General features: G+C 43.0%; 1 protein-coding gene across 3 annotated transcripts in view; it reads right to left on the reverse strand.

Moving 5' to 3' along the window:
- Positions 1–9,308: 9,308 nt before the first annotated feature.
- The window catches only part of ets1 (v-ets avian erythroblastosis virus E26 oncogene homolog 1), a 68,624-nt gene continuing 61,327 nt past the window's right edge, over positions 9,309–16,605 (reverse strand). For all 3 annotated transcript variants that reach the window (XM_052151977.1, XM_052151976.1, XM_052151978.1), the window contains 2 exons: positions 14,124–14,242; positions 9,309–12,449 (listed from right to left, as the gene is read on the reverse strand). In XM_052151977.1, the coding sequence (XP_052007937.1) occupies positions 12,234–12,449; positions 14,124–14,242 (335 nt within the window). In that variant the 3' untranslated portion in view covers positions 9,309–12,233. The remainder of the gene's footprint in view (positions 12,450–14,123; positions 14,243–16,605) is intronic.

The following is a 16,605-nucleotide window of genomic DNA, read 5'->3' on the forward strand; positions in this document are numbered from 1 at the left end:
GGCTTGATTAGCCTGATAAGGGACCGGGTGTGTAGAATCACGACCCGGCCCCGCCCTCCGCCCTGCCACATTACCTTATACTTACATGTGTTATTTCAGAGTTTCAAACTATTAAATACCTATTCTATGTGCTAAATAATATTAAAGAAATGATAGGTGTGTCCAAACTTTGGTAGTGTATATTAGAGCACAAACCGTCTCAGAACCTGCTGAGTTGGTTGAACAAAACATGTTGAACAAGACTAAATTAAAAAATAAAAACACACATGAAGACATTGGGCAAAAACTTCAGCTAAACAGATCAAACTGGAATGCTAGCAGTTCCTAAAAGTAACATGCAAATTGGCAGAATACATGACCACCGTGACCAACACCAAACTAAGAAAAGTCCTGACTATGTACAGAATCAGCAAACATAGACTCCACACTGTGTTTTAACTGCACACAAAATGAAGTGGAAAATCTCTCTTCAACATTTGCCCTAATTGTGCACAAATTAGGGACTCAAACTTTCAATATCTTGCAATACACTACAAAGATTTTCAATTAAATTGTGAATCTTTCTCATGTTTTATTTATTATTAACAGCAAGTTCAAATTTAGCTGCAGAAGCATTGAAATGATACAAACACAGTAAAGTATGGGTCTTCGAAAAGTAACAATTATCTCCAAGAAAATGTTTTGGAGTCTCAAATTCCTTTCTTGTTGTATATTTTGAGGACATAAAATGAATGGATTGGCCGCATTCAGAGTAGAGCAGTGCGTTAAGATAAACCGCAGATGTCTGTGTTTCATAAATTATATAAAATATAACTTTTTATGTTATTCCATCCCTGTGCAATAATGAAAAATTCAATATTTTTTAAAGCCTTAAAAGTAATCATATAGCCCCATTTTATAATTTGATTTCAAGTTTAATATCAATAAATTACTAAAGGCGTAGGCCTATCTGTAATAAGCATGTGTGAACCTTAAGGAGTATGACAATTTGTATGACAAGTGTTTATCATAATAATCACAATTATTCAAGAAAAATTAATGTCAGCCAAATTTCATAATCGTGACAGTCCTAGATGCGATGGGGTCTTAGTTCTTCTGGAGCTGTGGTGTGAACAACAAGGGGTCTGAGACCACATTAATGTGAAGAGAGCCAAAAAAGAAACTGGGACCTCTTTTAAGTCCACTTACATTGTGAACACCAAAAGCACCGAGGTCATTTGTGGCTGGTTCCCTCTATGGTTCACTTTAACCGGACTGGGTTTGGTTAACTTAAAATGTACTATATGTGAAACCACCTTAAGTTTTACAGATATTCAAAAGATGTTAAAAATAAATACAAAAGACATTCTGATGTCACACCGCAGGAAACCACCCATCTGGGTTCTTTTGACCAGCAGATTTCAATGGGGGAAATAGGCAGCGCTACAGTTTTAATAATCGTTTAAGCTTTATAGAATGTAATGTCTTTTTATTCTAATAAAAGTTATTATAAAGGCATATCTATGGTTTACAGTGAAGAAAGTATGTCGGTTCTTTTCTGAAATATCAGCAATACAAGTTTAAACATCCAATCACTTTATTGTCACTCAACCATACACAAGTGCAACAGTTGGTAAAAGCCTTGGGTGCAGTTCCGAGCAACATAGCAGTCATGGCAGTGATGAGACATATACCAATTTACAATAAACATCAGATTTACACAATATACAAATAATAATATAAAGTACAGTATACAATAAAAAAAATTATATATAAAATATACAGTAGGTTGTATTGTGCTGTATTGACATTCAGGCTGTCGGTTGATAGTCAGTTGGCAGTGTTTTGTCAAGAGAGAATATAATTTATGATAGTCTAGTGTGAGATTAATACGATTATTAAAGCACAGTGCAGATGTATATTGATCGTGAGAGATCAAGAGTTCAAAAGTCTGATTGCTTTGGGGAAGAAGCTGGTGCGGGTCTTGATGCTGCGATACCACCTGCCTGATGGACCAGAACATCTCCCAGTCCGCGTGATCAAAACAGTCTTGTAGCATAGAATCTGATTGGTCTGACCAGTACTGGATTGTTTTGAGGGCGGGTGCTTCCTGTTTCAATTTCTGCCTGTAAGCGGGCAGAAGCGGAAGAGTGGTCTGATTTGCCAAATAGTGGGCGGGGGAGGGATTTGTAGCCCTCCGGAAGGGAGTGTAGAAAATGGTGTGCTATTGCAGAACCAATGTCCAAAAGTGTTTGTCTATCATAGACAATAAGGCAGACCACATCCAAGACAAAAAAACATAAGAATTGTATACAAAACAATAAAAAAAGTGCAATATTGGGTCAGAGCTTGCAACGCTACAGCCATACTCTGTGCCATCTTGAACTTGATTTAATGAGCCTGTATGATTAGGTCGAACATAACAGGTTGATGAATACACATCCTAACATGTTTAACAAACTTCTAAAGCTTAAGAAATTTGATATATTGTGGCAGCGGGGGCGTGGTCAAGCGCCCGTCCGGGAGAGAGAAGCGGTAAGGGCGCTCACACCTGGGCCAAATTATGTCTAAACACCTGTGTCTAATTGCAGTAGCGTGAGGAGAGCGGCATAAAAAGCAGAAAACGGAGAGCCTCGAGAGGGAGAGCCCGACACCAAGCCAAGAGAAACTAATTGTTGTGATAATATTGTGAAAGTAAAAAAGATTAAAAGAAGCCTTACCTTTGACGCTGTTTCCTGTCCCTTCCTTAGTGGAAAGTGTTACACTGGTGCCGAAACCCGGACATTAAAAAAACCATAATAATGGAACAGAGTCGCCCCATAGAGTCCTCCCAGCTGGCTGAAGTCCTCCAGTCCCTCGCGACACTCCACCAGAGCCACCAACAATCCCTGCTTGAGCTCCGGCAAGACCAGGATCGCCGCTTTTTTGAAATCATGCGGGCTCAAGCAGAGGACCGGCTCGCCATCCGAGCCTCCTCAGCCAGGAGGCCGCTCCAGCCGCAGCCGCGACCCTCGACACCCACGCCACATTGCCCCCACCCGCGTACAGAAGATGGGGCCGGCGGATCTACCCAGAGGCCTTCATCGACCTCTTCGAGAGGACGGCGGAGATTTGGGGGTGGCCCCAAGACCAGTGGGCAGCCCGATTAGTCCCTCTCCTGTCCGGGAAGCACAACTCGCGGCCCAACAACTGCCGGCAACAAGCCTCCTGGCTTACAACGATCTGCGAAGAGCCATCCTGCAACGGGTTGGTCGGTCCCCAGAGGAAAGTCGCCAACTCTTCCGGCCTTAAAACTGGAGAAATCCGACCGCCCGCTCGCTGCCGCCCAACGGCTCCGCGGATGCGTGTCGGAGGTGGCTGCTTGCGCTGGACCACGGCGCCGAGGAGCTCGTCGACCAGGTGGTACTGGAGCAGTTTGTCCAGCGCTTGCCCCGAAGACGGCCGAGTGGGTCCAGTGCCACCGCCCGGCGCCGCTGGAGGAAGCCGTCCGGCTCGCTGGAGGACCACATGGCGGCGATTCCGAGGGCGGATGAGCCCCTCTGTCTGTCTCCCCTTTCCCTGTGTCTTCCCCTGTTTTTTTTCCTCCCCTCTTCCCTCTCGCTCTGCTCTCTCCCCAGGGTCCGCTCCTGCCCCCGCAGGCGTGGAGCTGCTCAGCGCCCAGCTCCCCGGTCTTGGGAACGCCCACCAAGCCCTTCTCCATCCTTCAGCCGCCTCCTCCTCAGGTGGGGGCTCGCCAGCACGGTGCGGCCGCAGCGCCTGGGCCGGTCTGCTGGAGGTGCGGGACCCGACCACTTCCGGATCAGTGCCCGCTGATGGAAATAGGGGCGTGGTACGGGTCTCCGATGTTCCACAGGCTGCCCCCGATCGGGTTGGAGCGCACCGATTCCGTAAGAATCTAGGGGTATATACCAAGCTTTGTTGGATACCGGCTGTAACCAGACCACCATCCACCAACGCTTGGTTCAACCCGGGCTTTGGGCTCAGCTAAACTGGTGAGGGTAAGGTGGTACACGGGATATTCACAAATATCCCGTGGTGACTCTGGCGATCAAATTCAGGGAGAAAAACATAGTGTAGAGGCAGCGGTTAGTCCCCTCACCCATCCGCTAATTTTGGGTACGGATTGGCCGAATTTTAGAAAGTTATTGAGGGAGTTTGTGCGGATGGGTCCTGCGCGAGAGTGAAGGGGTGTGTGATGTGCGATGCTTTGGCGGGGAGGCGGAGCCAGGGCCGCCCTCGACTGCTCCGAAAGTGACGTGGGAAGGGCGAGGTGGACGCTCCTCCTCCGGAATTCCCGGAGGGGACTTCCCTTGGAGCAGTCGCGGGATGATACCCTTAAGCACGCTTTGACCAAGTGAGAGTAATCGACGGTCAACAACTCCGCCGGTGTCGCCGCCTCATATCCGTGATTTTTCGCTTATTAAAGATCGCTTATACAGGGTGACGAGGACGCTCAAACAAAAGAGGAAGTAACACAATTATTGATTCCACGGAGCCGCCGGGAAATGGTTTTCCAGGCGGCTCACTATAATCCTATGGCCGGTCACCTAGGGGAACGAAAACACTTCTCCGCCTAATAGCCCGCTTCTATTGGCCGGGCATTGGCGGTGACGCCCGCAGGTGGTGTGCGGCGCGTCGCGAATGTCAGCTGGTAAACCCACCGCCACCCCAAAAGCGCTTTTGCGCTCTCTACCATTAATCGAGGTCCCCTTCGAAAGAATTGGGATGGACCTCGCCGGGCCATTAGAACGGTCAGCACGCCGGACATCGCCGCGTTAGTCCTAGTGGATTACGCGACGCGATATCCGGAAGCAGTGCCTCTGAGCAACATCTCCGCGACGTAGTGTTGCAGGGGCACTCTTCAAGATAATCTCCCGGTGGGGATTCCAAAGAAATCCTCACCGATCAAGGCACAACTTTTATGTCACGGACACTTCGCTAACTTTACGAGCTCTTGGGCATTAAATCGATTCGCGACTAGCGCTTACCATCCTCAGACAGATGGCCTAGTGGAACGGTTTAATAAAACGCTCAAAAACATGATTCAGTAAATTCGCGCACGATGACGCTTAGAAATTGGGATAAGTGGCTAGACCCCTGTTATTTGCGGTACGAGAGGTCCCGCAAGCCTCCACCGGTTCTCCCCGCTTGAGCTGCTGTACGGGCGACGCCCGCGGTGTCCTCGATGTCATCCGTGAAAATTGGGAGGAGGGACCTTCTAATGCCAAAAATGAAATTCAATACGTTCTTGATCTTCGAGCAAAGCTCCACACACTGGGGCGATTAACACAAGAGCATTTGCTCCAAGCTCAAGAACGCCAACGCCGGCTGTATGACAGGGGTGCTCAGCTACGGAATTTGCACCGGAGATAAAGTGCTTGTATTACTCCCAACATCGAAGCTCAAAATTACTCGCCAAGTGGCAAGGACCGCTTGAGGTCACACGACCAGTAGGGGATCTCGATTATGAAGTCAAACGCATCGATAGAGGGGGCGCTAGCCAAATATATCACCTCAACCTCCTGAAATTGTGGAGGGAGGAGGCGGCCTCTGTGACGCTGGCCACGGTAGTTCCGAGAGGGCGGAGCTCGGACCGAGGTAAACAAAAACTACAATCTTAACACTCCGGTCACTTGTGGGGACCAGCTCTCACCGCTGCAGCTCACAGAGGTTTCCGAAGTTACAAAAAGAGTTTGCGGACGTGTTTTCCCTCTCCCGGCCGCATCGAACCTCATACAGCACCACATCGAGACCGAGCCGGGCGCTGTGGTGCGTTGTCGCCTTATCGCTACCCGAACATAAAAAGAAAGTCGCTCGGGAAGAATTAGATGCAATGCTCGATATGGGCGTAATAGAGGAATCCCACAGTGATTGGTCCAGCCCGGTTGTTCTTGTTCCCAAGAGTGATGGGTCGGTTCGGTTCTGTGTGGATTACAGGAAAGTCAACGCTGTGTCTAAATTTGACGCTGCACTCAATGCCCGCGGTTGATGAACTGCTCGATCGGTTAGGTACTGCTCGATTTTACTCGACCCTGGATTTAACAAAGGGCTATTGGCAGATCCCCTTGACACCAATGTCCCGCGAGAAAACAGCCTTCACCACGCCGCTTGGATTACACCAATTTGTGACGCTTCCTTTCGGTTTGTTCGGGCCCCAGCCACGCTCCAGCGACTCATGGATCGGATCCTCAGACCGCGATACCGCGCACGCCGCTGCCTATTTGGATGACATTATCATCTATAGCAATGATTGGCAGCGGCACATGCATCATCTGAGGGCCGCCCTGAGATCGCTAGCGACGGGCGGGCTCACGGCAAACCCTAAGAAGTGTGCGGTTGAGCGGTGGAGGTACGGTATCTGGGGTTCCACTTGGGTCATGGCCAGGTGCGCCCCCAAATTGAAAAGACTGCGGCGACATGCGACTTGCCCTAGACCTAAGACCAAAAAGGGGGTGAGACAGTTCCTGGGGCTGGCTGGCTATTACAGAAGATTTGTGCCTAATTATTCGGACGCCACCAGCCCGCTGACTGATCTCACTAAAAGGGGGCTCCAGATCCGTCCAATGGTCGGAGCAGTGTCAACAGGCGCTTACGCAGATTAAAGCTGCACTTTGTGGGGGCCGCTTACATGCACCTGATTTTTCTCTCCTTTTATTTTGCAGACGGACGCTTCAGACAGAGGGCTGGGGCCGTACTCTCGCAGCTGGTGGAGGGAGGAGCCCGGTGCTGTACATTAGTCGGAAGCTCTCCTTAAGGGAGACTAAGTACAGCACCGTGGAAAAGGAGTGTTTGGCCATCAAGTGGGCGGTCCTCACCCTCCGCTACTACCTGCTGGGGCGGGCCTTCACCCTCTGTTCGGATCATGCCCCACTCCAGTGGCTCCACCGCATGAAGGATACTAACGCCCGGATCACCCGTTGGTATCTCGCTCTCCAGCCTTTTAAATTCAAGGTGATCCACAGACCGGGGTGCAGATGGCTGCGCCGACTTCCTCTCCAGAAATGGGGAGTGGTAGGCAGGCCGGATGACGCCCGGCCTGAGTCGGGCGGTGGGGTATGTGGCAGCGGGGCGTGGTCAAGCGCCGTCCGGGAGAGAGAAGCGTAAGGGCGCCACACCTGGGCCAAATTATGTCTAAACACCTGTGTCTAATTGCAGTAGCGTGAGGAGAGCGGCATAAAAAGCAGAAAACGGAGAGCCTCGAGAGGGAGAGCCCGACACCAAGCCAAGAGAAACTAATTGTTGTGATAATATTGTGAAAGTAAAAAAGATTAAAAGAAGCCTTACCTTTGACGCTGTTTCCTGTCCCTTCCTTAGTGGAAAGTGTTACATATATAAAAATAGAAACTACAACTAGACATGCAATATGTGACTTTACTGTGTAAATTATGAACCCACATACAATAAATAATAATATTCTTACTTCAGCATGATCATATTCCACATCAAAATTTAATAACAGCTGTTTTCGATTGAACAATATTGTTTACTGCATTCAAAATGAATGCAAAGACATAATTTTCACTGTATGACATTATTTTTATTCACTTATCCTTTCACAAACAGTAGTCCATGTGCTGCGGTGGTGGAGACAGGATCTGTTCCTCCTGCTATATCATATATGGTGATCTTGATCAGATAATATCATTGTTACATCATATTTGACCTCATATCTGTCACAGTGACAGCACTTTGGAAATTAAAAAAAGCAGTTTGCAATCAGAGATAACACAATTTCTTCATAAAAAAAGTTAATATCCAACACCAACTGCTGTGGGTAAATTGTGTCTAATAGAGCAGATGTGATAACAATGACGGTGACACATGAATTATCATCATTTAATTCTGGGTTTTTCCTGATGCAATGATCTGGTGGAAATTTAAAGAAGCCCCACTCTCCAATAATCTGTGAGAAACGGGGTGTTCCAACCCAGGGCCGGCGCTGGCCAAATTTAATGGTGCCCTCCTAGGGTAAGATGGCACCCCCCTAGGGAGTTGGTGCCCTACGCAGACTGCGTAGTCTGCTTATAGGGAGTGGCGGTTCTGTTCCAACGCCACAAACAGCAATTTTTGGGCAGATTCAGCGCAATTTGAGCGAAGCATCCGTAGACAGCAGTTCTTTTTCTGGGCTACCAAAAGAACCCAGAAGGGCCGAGGCAGAGCGTTTGTTTTAAACAGTAGCTTCATCTATATGGTTGTGGATACTCTTTGGTTGTTAATAGTTAATGTCCATTGTTAATGTGCCCAGAAGGGCCGAGGCAGAGCGTTTGTTTTAAACAGTAGCTTCATCTATATGGTTGTGGATACTCTTTGGTTGTTAATAGTTAATGTCCATTGTTAATGTGATGAACTTCACCTGTGAGTACTTTGCTAGGATGCTTGCTGACTTCTATCCATAATTAACTTGGGACTAGTTGCACAAATGAAGGAATTCATACGAAAAGACCTAGCACATTTGTTGGTTTGATATATCGTATTTTAATGCAATTACATTGACTTTTTTTTTAAAGTAGCTCAAGTATCCTAATACTTACTGCATACCTGGAATGCTCTAGTAATGTTTATCATCCCAAAAAAGTTTCTTTAAATCTTGAATCAGTGTTTTGAGAAAAACAAGAGCGGATACAGAGATGTTTGGTTTGTCATTTAGACATTTTGAGTTAATTTGTTACATACTTATGAATGAAGTCATTGTATCCATTTTTGCTCTTATATCACATTACTTTATTTAGGGTCATTACACAGGGGTCCAGCTACAAATGAACATAGTGCCTTCCACAGAAGAGTCTTAAAAATCCCTTTGCACGCAAACAGGCCGTAGTAGGGTAATCTGGGCCCCCTGACTGTATATTGCTCCGGGCCCATTTCCTATAAAAAATACAGTTAAGAATTTGTTGTGGGGCCCCCAGAATCGTTACCAACTTTCCCCCCATTAGCTATGGCCCTGCACACAAATCATAAGCATAAGAATCAAAGTTAGCAGCCTTTCAACTTTCCGTAAAGTGACTGTCTTCAGACAGCTTATAAGCTTTTTGCTTTACGAAAATCCGCAGCTGTGATATGTGTGATGATTAGCAATGAAAGAAGCAAGATGCTCATTTAACCAAGAGGCATAGTGAACTAACAACAAATCTGCCACAAATCTTCCAAGAGCTGCACAGAGAGAGCTAATTGTGATAATTGTGTGTTTGCAACTTCGTACCTGTGTTTATATGTGAGTGGTGAGTGTGTGCATGTTTGAGGTAAAGGGTTGCTATGGGTGTCTTCCTTTTTGGTACATTTGATTCAGCATTATTTCCAACAGATTTGAAAAGAATCAAACACACAGATCATGTTATCCACATATACTTTTATAGCATAACAATTTAAAGTACAATAAGAAATAGAAGCTACTGTTTATAAAAATCTCCTGCGGAACATAATGATGGGCCAGCATCAGCCTTTATCTATACAGAACTTTATAAGCAGACAGGTCTTTAAATTCCTTATTCAACTTTTTTCTTTTTTTTTTTTTCTTTTTCATATAAAAGACAATTCGCTACATTTTGTCCTGCGCTACCGTAATTTTCCCATGAAAGCACCAGCTGTCTGCATCTCATATTTCAAAGTTTATAAAATATAAATTATTGAAAAATATCAAATGTTTCCAAACTAAATACATTAAAATTCTCATTTAACAAAAAATACAGAAATATAAAATATACAAAATAAGGCAAAATTGTGGGGAAATAATACAAAAAGCACACCAATATGTTTATGCATGTATGTGTCTGCCAAAGTGTGCATTTTCACACAAATGCATCACTTTTGCAATTATTACAATCATATATTTGGGACATAACTGCATTATGATCTCGACTCTTCAAAAGAAAGAAAAAAGTAAGAATGTCATGTTTCCATTAAACATATCTATGCCGTTCGATGTATGGTTTAATAATATGTCAGGTAACATCACTGTGAGGGTTAACAAAAGTATGCTGCCTTGCTCAACTACTGTAAATAAGCTCTGTTGTTATTCCAGTGAGACTTTTTAGCAATATAAACTGCTTGTTCAAGTGACATAACCCATTGGGTGGCAGATACAGTATGGCAAACTTTCACTGAATTCAAAAGACATGCATTCTCTGCTCTTCTGCAATGCACATTCTCACATACATCTCATGAGTTTGGAAATGACTACAAATCTGTCTCTGGCTTATTTTTGAATCTTGCAATTTTAGGAAATGTTATCTGTAAAAATAGACAAATCTAAGCTACACCAAATCTGGATGGGTAGCATTCTGCCACTGTAAACAATAACATTTGTTTTCTTAGAAAAACGTTCTTTCCTCTGGATTTTCCCACAAGGTCTTCCGTACGAGACCCTTCCCACACAGTGACACAGACGAAATGCAATGCTGAATTAAAAAAGCCAGCACGAAATACAACTTACTGCCATTCACGTTGTCTATTTCACTTTTTAAAAGTAATGCAAATATTGGTTTACACTATACATTACAGTGTCCATGTTGCACATTAATGTATCTTAATATTCATGTATAATCACACCAAATGTGCAGTAAAGTATGTTTTTCATAACTATAATTCACTATTTATGCAATTTGAAGGACACTGTAATGTAAACTCAGATGTTAATGTTACACCCAGCGATTACTAAAATAGTCCATAACACTGCATCTAAATGAACCATTATGAAACCTCTTACTCCCATTTTTTGATTGTGCATTCAAATCTTGTTTAGATCAACATCCAGGCCATCGTGTTTGTAAAGCTGCCGAAAAAGTATTAACATCATCTGGTGTACATTTAATCTTAAATGTATCTAATATGCATAACATCATCCAATAAACAGTTAATAGCCACTTTCTCAAACCATCTTGAAAAAACAATACTCTGTCCATTTGATCTTTTCTTGCTTTCACTGCCGCTGCAAAATCCATCACACTTACTTTTGACTTTAAACTTAATTTGTCATGGGTCTGACCCTTAAGATGCATGCTAAAGTATGTACTTTTCACCATGGCTAAAAACTGATAAAATACCTCACATCGTGCCATTTTTCCTGCGAATACTCAAACATGTAGATTTTATGGCTTTCATTTGGGTTAACTCTAAACTAAGGGTGTGTCTAACACTGCCAGCAACTATTCAATTGACAAGAGGCACCAGCTACATGACATTTCAGTTGTTACCAACCCCCACGCTTTTCAATCCACCAGAGATACAGAGAAAGTTCATAAACATGTTAATATCACATGTGATATATTAAGGCAACACTTTAAAATTACAAAGGATAAGTATTCATGAAGAGTACAAACCAAAAAATGTTTGATGTCTTTTGTCCTACTATAACTCATGAAATGACACTAGAAGTGTCACAAACGCACATTCGCCACTTTTTTGTCACCACAGATGTGCCGTTGAGACGTGTGCAGTGACAGTCACCGTTGTTCAGTCAACGGCCACTTTCGTGTGTCGCACTCACTCTCAGTTTGACTGAAAAACGTTTCTCTCAACTGCAAAAGGGCAAGACTCTGGTATCTACTATGGTCTGTTGCACAAAAACAACATTTTCAACTGTGGACATTGTGGTAAGAGCAACACATAACCAACTATGACCTTAAAACAAGTTGAGTGGAATGTATTAGCACAGTGTGACTTCAAGGAACCTTCATCTTCTGCACAATCTCTGTCTAGACATTAAACAGCACCTTAATACAAGTGATCTACACAATTTAATACTGGCACATATATATTTAAGAAAAAAAATATATTTTGGTCCGGCTGAGAACCCTCATGAGGAGAATGCAAGGAGACAGAAACAATACGTAACTTAATAGTAAATATTTCTGTGATATTCCTTTTGTCTCTAATTTTGGCAACATGTTTAATAACTGAAGTTTTCAGTCCATGAAATGTCCATCTTACAATAAGTCCTTGTTCCTTCCTGGCCCGCCCTGCGTTTGCAGTCTGGTATGTGTGCTACTGGGTCAAAAAAGCAGTTCCACCTGAACATACAGTTTTCCCTTCCACGCAGAACTCTAAACAATACAGAAGCACAAAGTCTACAGATTATAAACTTTGCTAAATGTTTTGATGATTTTTTCACTGTGTTCATTGTGATGTCTAAACAAGACTGGACCAGGACAGGGTGTTAAGACAGAATGTAACCGGACCCCGAAAAATGGGCGCTACATTTCTCCAGGGTATTTGAGGGATGGTTTACAGCCTGTTCTCCTCTTTCCCCTGTCCAAATTTTACTCATCCATGTCAGGCTTCACGTCTAACATGGTGTGGATATCTTCTGGCGTGTATCCCAGCAGGCTTTTCAAGTCACAAACAAAACGGTAGACATAACGCTTGCCAGACGTCTTGTGGATGATATTTTTGTCATAGTAGTAGCGTAGACCACGACTCAACTTCTCATAGTTCATCTTGGGCTTGTTTTTCCTCTTGCCCCATCTTCGTGCCACCTAAAGGTCAGAAAGACACAGTTCAGAATCAAGAAGATCTAAATAGAATTAGTCACAATCTTATCTAGGCCACGTCTACACGAATACGTATTAAGTTTGAAAACACGATGATTTTGCTACGTTTACGGCTCTCATCCACAATAAAACGGCATTTCCCCCCACCGAAACTTCCAAAAATGCTCTCTATAGCAATATACGATAAGTGATGTGTGTTGACGTGGCAAAAGGCTCAATATTCAGCTACACATGAGATTCTATTACATCAGTTCTTCTATGATATTTAAAAAAAATTCCATGGTCCTACCATGTCTAAAAAAGCCTGGTACTCCTATAGACCATGGCAAGAAAACATGGTACCATGTCTAAAACATGTAATACATTGGTACGTTTTTCAAAATGCATCAATATGTCTTATTAGACCTGTCAGAATAAACACATTAATGCATGTGATTAATAAAACAAGTAGTGGCATGGGGGGGCGTGGTCGAGTGTCTGTCTGCGGGAGAGAGAGAGAGCGTTAAGGCTTGTCACCTGGTTTGTAATGATCTCTAACACCTGTGTCTTGTTGTAGTGATACGGAGAGAGACATTTACAGGGACACCAAGTGTCGAGGGAGAGAGAGAGAGTGGATCCAGGAAGCTTCACTGACTGAGTGTGCTATTGTTTGGTTTTGTTTATGTTCAATATATTTACGAGTGATCAAAGTAAAATCCTCATCTCAAACCAGGTGACAAGCCTTACTGCTCTCTCTCTCTCGCGCAGACCGACACACAACCACACCCCCCCATGCCACACAAGTTTAAAGTGTAAATTATTCTTAATTGCTCTTAACACATTCACCACTAATACAGCATAAACCAGCATATACACTGGTTGGAAGGGTGCACTGATGCACACTTTACAACAAACACAAACAACAGTGTCAGTGATACTTATGTGTCAGTGGTACATTTATGGAGAAAGGACCTCTAAACATTATTTGATGAACTAAACAAGCCCAGAAGGGACTTGTTATAGAAATCAAGTATTTTTCAGCCTATGTAAGACACATTTTAATGACCACAGAAGCAGGTCAAGTCTTAACTATCACCAAAATGCAGAATGAGAGGTTTTGTCTGCAAGCACTTTTCATGTGGAGTTCAAAGCGGTGCTTAACACTGACGTTGACGCCCTGACACAAATCATAGCTTCACGATTGCTGTAGCAAAGCGGATAGCCACAGCCTACCAGCAGATTAATACTGTGGAGAATGAGAGTTTAAGAGATTTAATGCCCATTGTCAAGAAAATGCAACATATGAGGGGACTAGTTTTTTCAGTTAGTCAACCTTTCAATAAGACTTTCGGAAACAAGCTGTTGATCTTGAATGTGTCGTATTTTTAGTGCATTTGGAAGGCTATGTTTGGTAAATGTTAATAAAGCATTATATTGTTATATATTGTTTTGTTTTCTTTCCTAAAATGGAATGAAATGCATTTTGACAGGAAAAGAAGTATAGTGTCAAATCTCAGCACTTTCAAAATGTGCGTATAAAACAATTATATAATTGACTGACAGCACTAGTCTTGATGGATTGATGTTTTCAACACTGTGATATTCACATGCTTAATTGAGAAAAATAGAGCTGCTAGAATTTTCCCCCACTCATATAGTGTTGACTGTACAACCTCTCACCTCATCAGGGTCAGAGAGTTTGAACTCCCACCCATCTCCAGTCCAGCTGATAAAGGACTGGCAGGATTTGTCTGTCAAGAGCTCCAACAGAAACTGCCAGAGTTGAATGGGCCCACTGCCTGAAAAAAGAAACAATAAAATAATTAATTCACACTACAATACAAAGAACATTTACAACAGCATTTTCACAGATCACACATCCACACAGTCAGTCAGAAAAGGCAATTAGAACATTCTTTCATTCCCTTGTAACACATTCGGTCACTTAAAGTAATAACATTCTTTTATTCCCTTGTCACACACTCTGTCACTCAAAGTACTACTGTATGGTATTACCATTTTTTGGGACATTTCACTATAATAATACCATGGCTAAGTGGATGGTATATGAATATGGTCATCATCAGTCATTCAGAATCCTGATATAGTATATTAAAACACTATGTTATTACTATCTAATGTTATCACTGTATCGCCACAATGCTTTATTGTAAGGACTGTCAAAGTTAAAATGCGAATTTTGATGTCCTTATTTTCTACATTTCCATCTCCATTTTAGTAAAAACCAATAAAAAGGTTTTATAACATGGTCTAAAATGAATTTTACATGCCATCAGCCTTGCATCACACTCCATGAAAACAGTGACCGATGAGGCACAATGGTGTATTGACTGGCCAGTGTTCAGACTGCCTCACAGTGCATGTCTTACTTGAGCTTTGGACTCTTTATGTGAATTCCAAACAGTTGACATCACTTTGGATTTTGCCCCAAAGCAAAATATCTGGTGAAAAAATGTGTTTGATCATACAAGCCATGATGTACAGTATATGTCTGTGTCGCCCGAGTGGACGTGGGTGTGCTTGAAAGAACACATATGTATGATAAATTCATGTGTGAACGGCTGTGTGGGTGTGAGAAAGAAGCCCTTAGCGGCCATCTGCAAGACAAGCTGCTTTTTCAGAAACACTGTATTTGATAGGTCTGTCACAATTATGAAATTTGGTTGACGATTAATTGTCAAACAAATAAATGCGATTACGACGATTAATTGTCTGTTTTAGGGCTATGACAATTAATTGTCTCTTTTAGGGATTTCAATATTAATTGTCGTACAAATTGTCATATTTCTTAAGGTGAAAAGTATGTGTGCTTCATACACATTAAGAAGCCGTTTAGGGGGCCTGGGTAGCTCAGTGAGTAAAGACACTGACTACCACCCCTGGAGTTGTGAGTTCAAATCCAGGGTGTTCTGAGTTACTCCAGCCAGGTCTCCTAAGCAACAAAATTGGCCCGGTTGCTAGGGAGAGTAAAGTCAAATGGGGTAACCTCCTCGTGGTCACTATAATGCGGTTCTCGCTCTCGGTGGGGCGTGTGGTGAGTTGTGCGTGTGGATGTCGCAGAGAATAGCGTGAAGCCTCCACGCGCAGTATGTCTCCGCGGTAACGTGCTTAACAAGCCACATGATAAGATGTGCGGATTGATGTCTCAGACGTGGAGGCAACTGAGATTCGTCCTTCGCCACCCGGATTGAGGCGAGTCACTACACCACCACGAGGACATCGAGCACATTAGGAATTGGGCATTCCAAGTTGGGGAGAAAAGGGAGAAAAAAAAAAGTAATTTTTACATATTTAACTTCAAATATATAAATCAAAAAATAAAATAGATGATTTGATAAAAAAAAAAAAAATTCCTTTTAAGGCTTTAAAAAATTATGAATGACATGAATATGATTTTATCAGAATAGTTCTTAATACATTAAATATGCCTTTAGTTTACTTTTTTTTTGGTAAAAAAATAATAAAAATAATATTATATTATTATATTATAATATATTATGCAATAGCAAACTATTTCTATCCTAATTTTTTCACTTCCATGCGTTATTTTAATGTTTTGGATTAAACTCACAAGCCCTCATTGGTCATGAAGCAAAACCTTTGAGATTTCCTTTAATCATTTTATCACTCCACAGAAAAAGAGTAAGTGTAAATCTCCTCTGTGTCACCTTGTGACATTAACACTGCATGCATGAACCCGATATATCCAGGAACATGTTCCATCACACGTTCGTTAAATTAAAGTGAAACCGGAGCGCTTTGCGTTCACTATCAAAGTTTATATTTGTTAATTTATACTTTCACAGAAATATGGCATGAGCCTCTGCTGACAGCAGGGTTGGGATTGGGAGTTGTGTGATTGTCTGTGGCGGACCTTTGTTGGATGTGGGGGGGGGACTTTAACATTGTTATGCACCGTCTCCAGGATGCAAGCGGGTCCGACATGGGGTAGCAAAGTAAATTTTGAGGGTGCCACCATTCTGGCCTTGCCTTTGCGTGCGCATCAGAGCCCTGAAAATTCCACGTGCACTTCCAGACAGGAGATGCTCCTCCGGTTAATGTCCACGGTGCGGCTCAGTGACGCTCAGAGTTCAACTCAATGACACATAAATGTGCAGTTCATGGCATTTATACTGTATAT

This window comes from Xyrauchen texanus, chromosome 21, assembly GCF_025860055.1.
Source record: "Xyrauchen texanus isolate HMW12.3.18 chromosome 21, RBS_HiC_50CHRs, whole genome shotgun sequence".
Lineage (NCBI taxonomy): Eukaryota > Metazoa > Chordata > Actinopteri > Cypriniformes > Catostomidae > Xyrauchen > Xyrauchen texanus.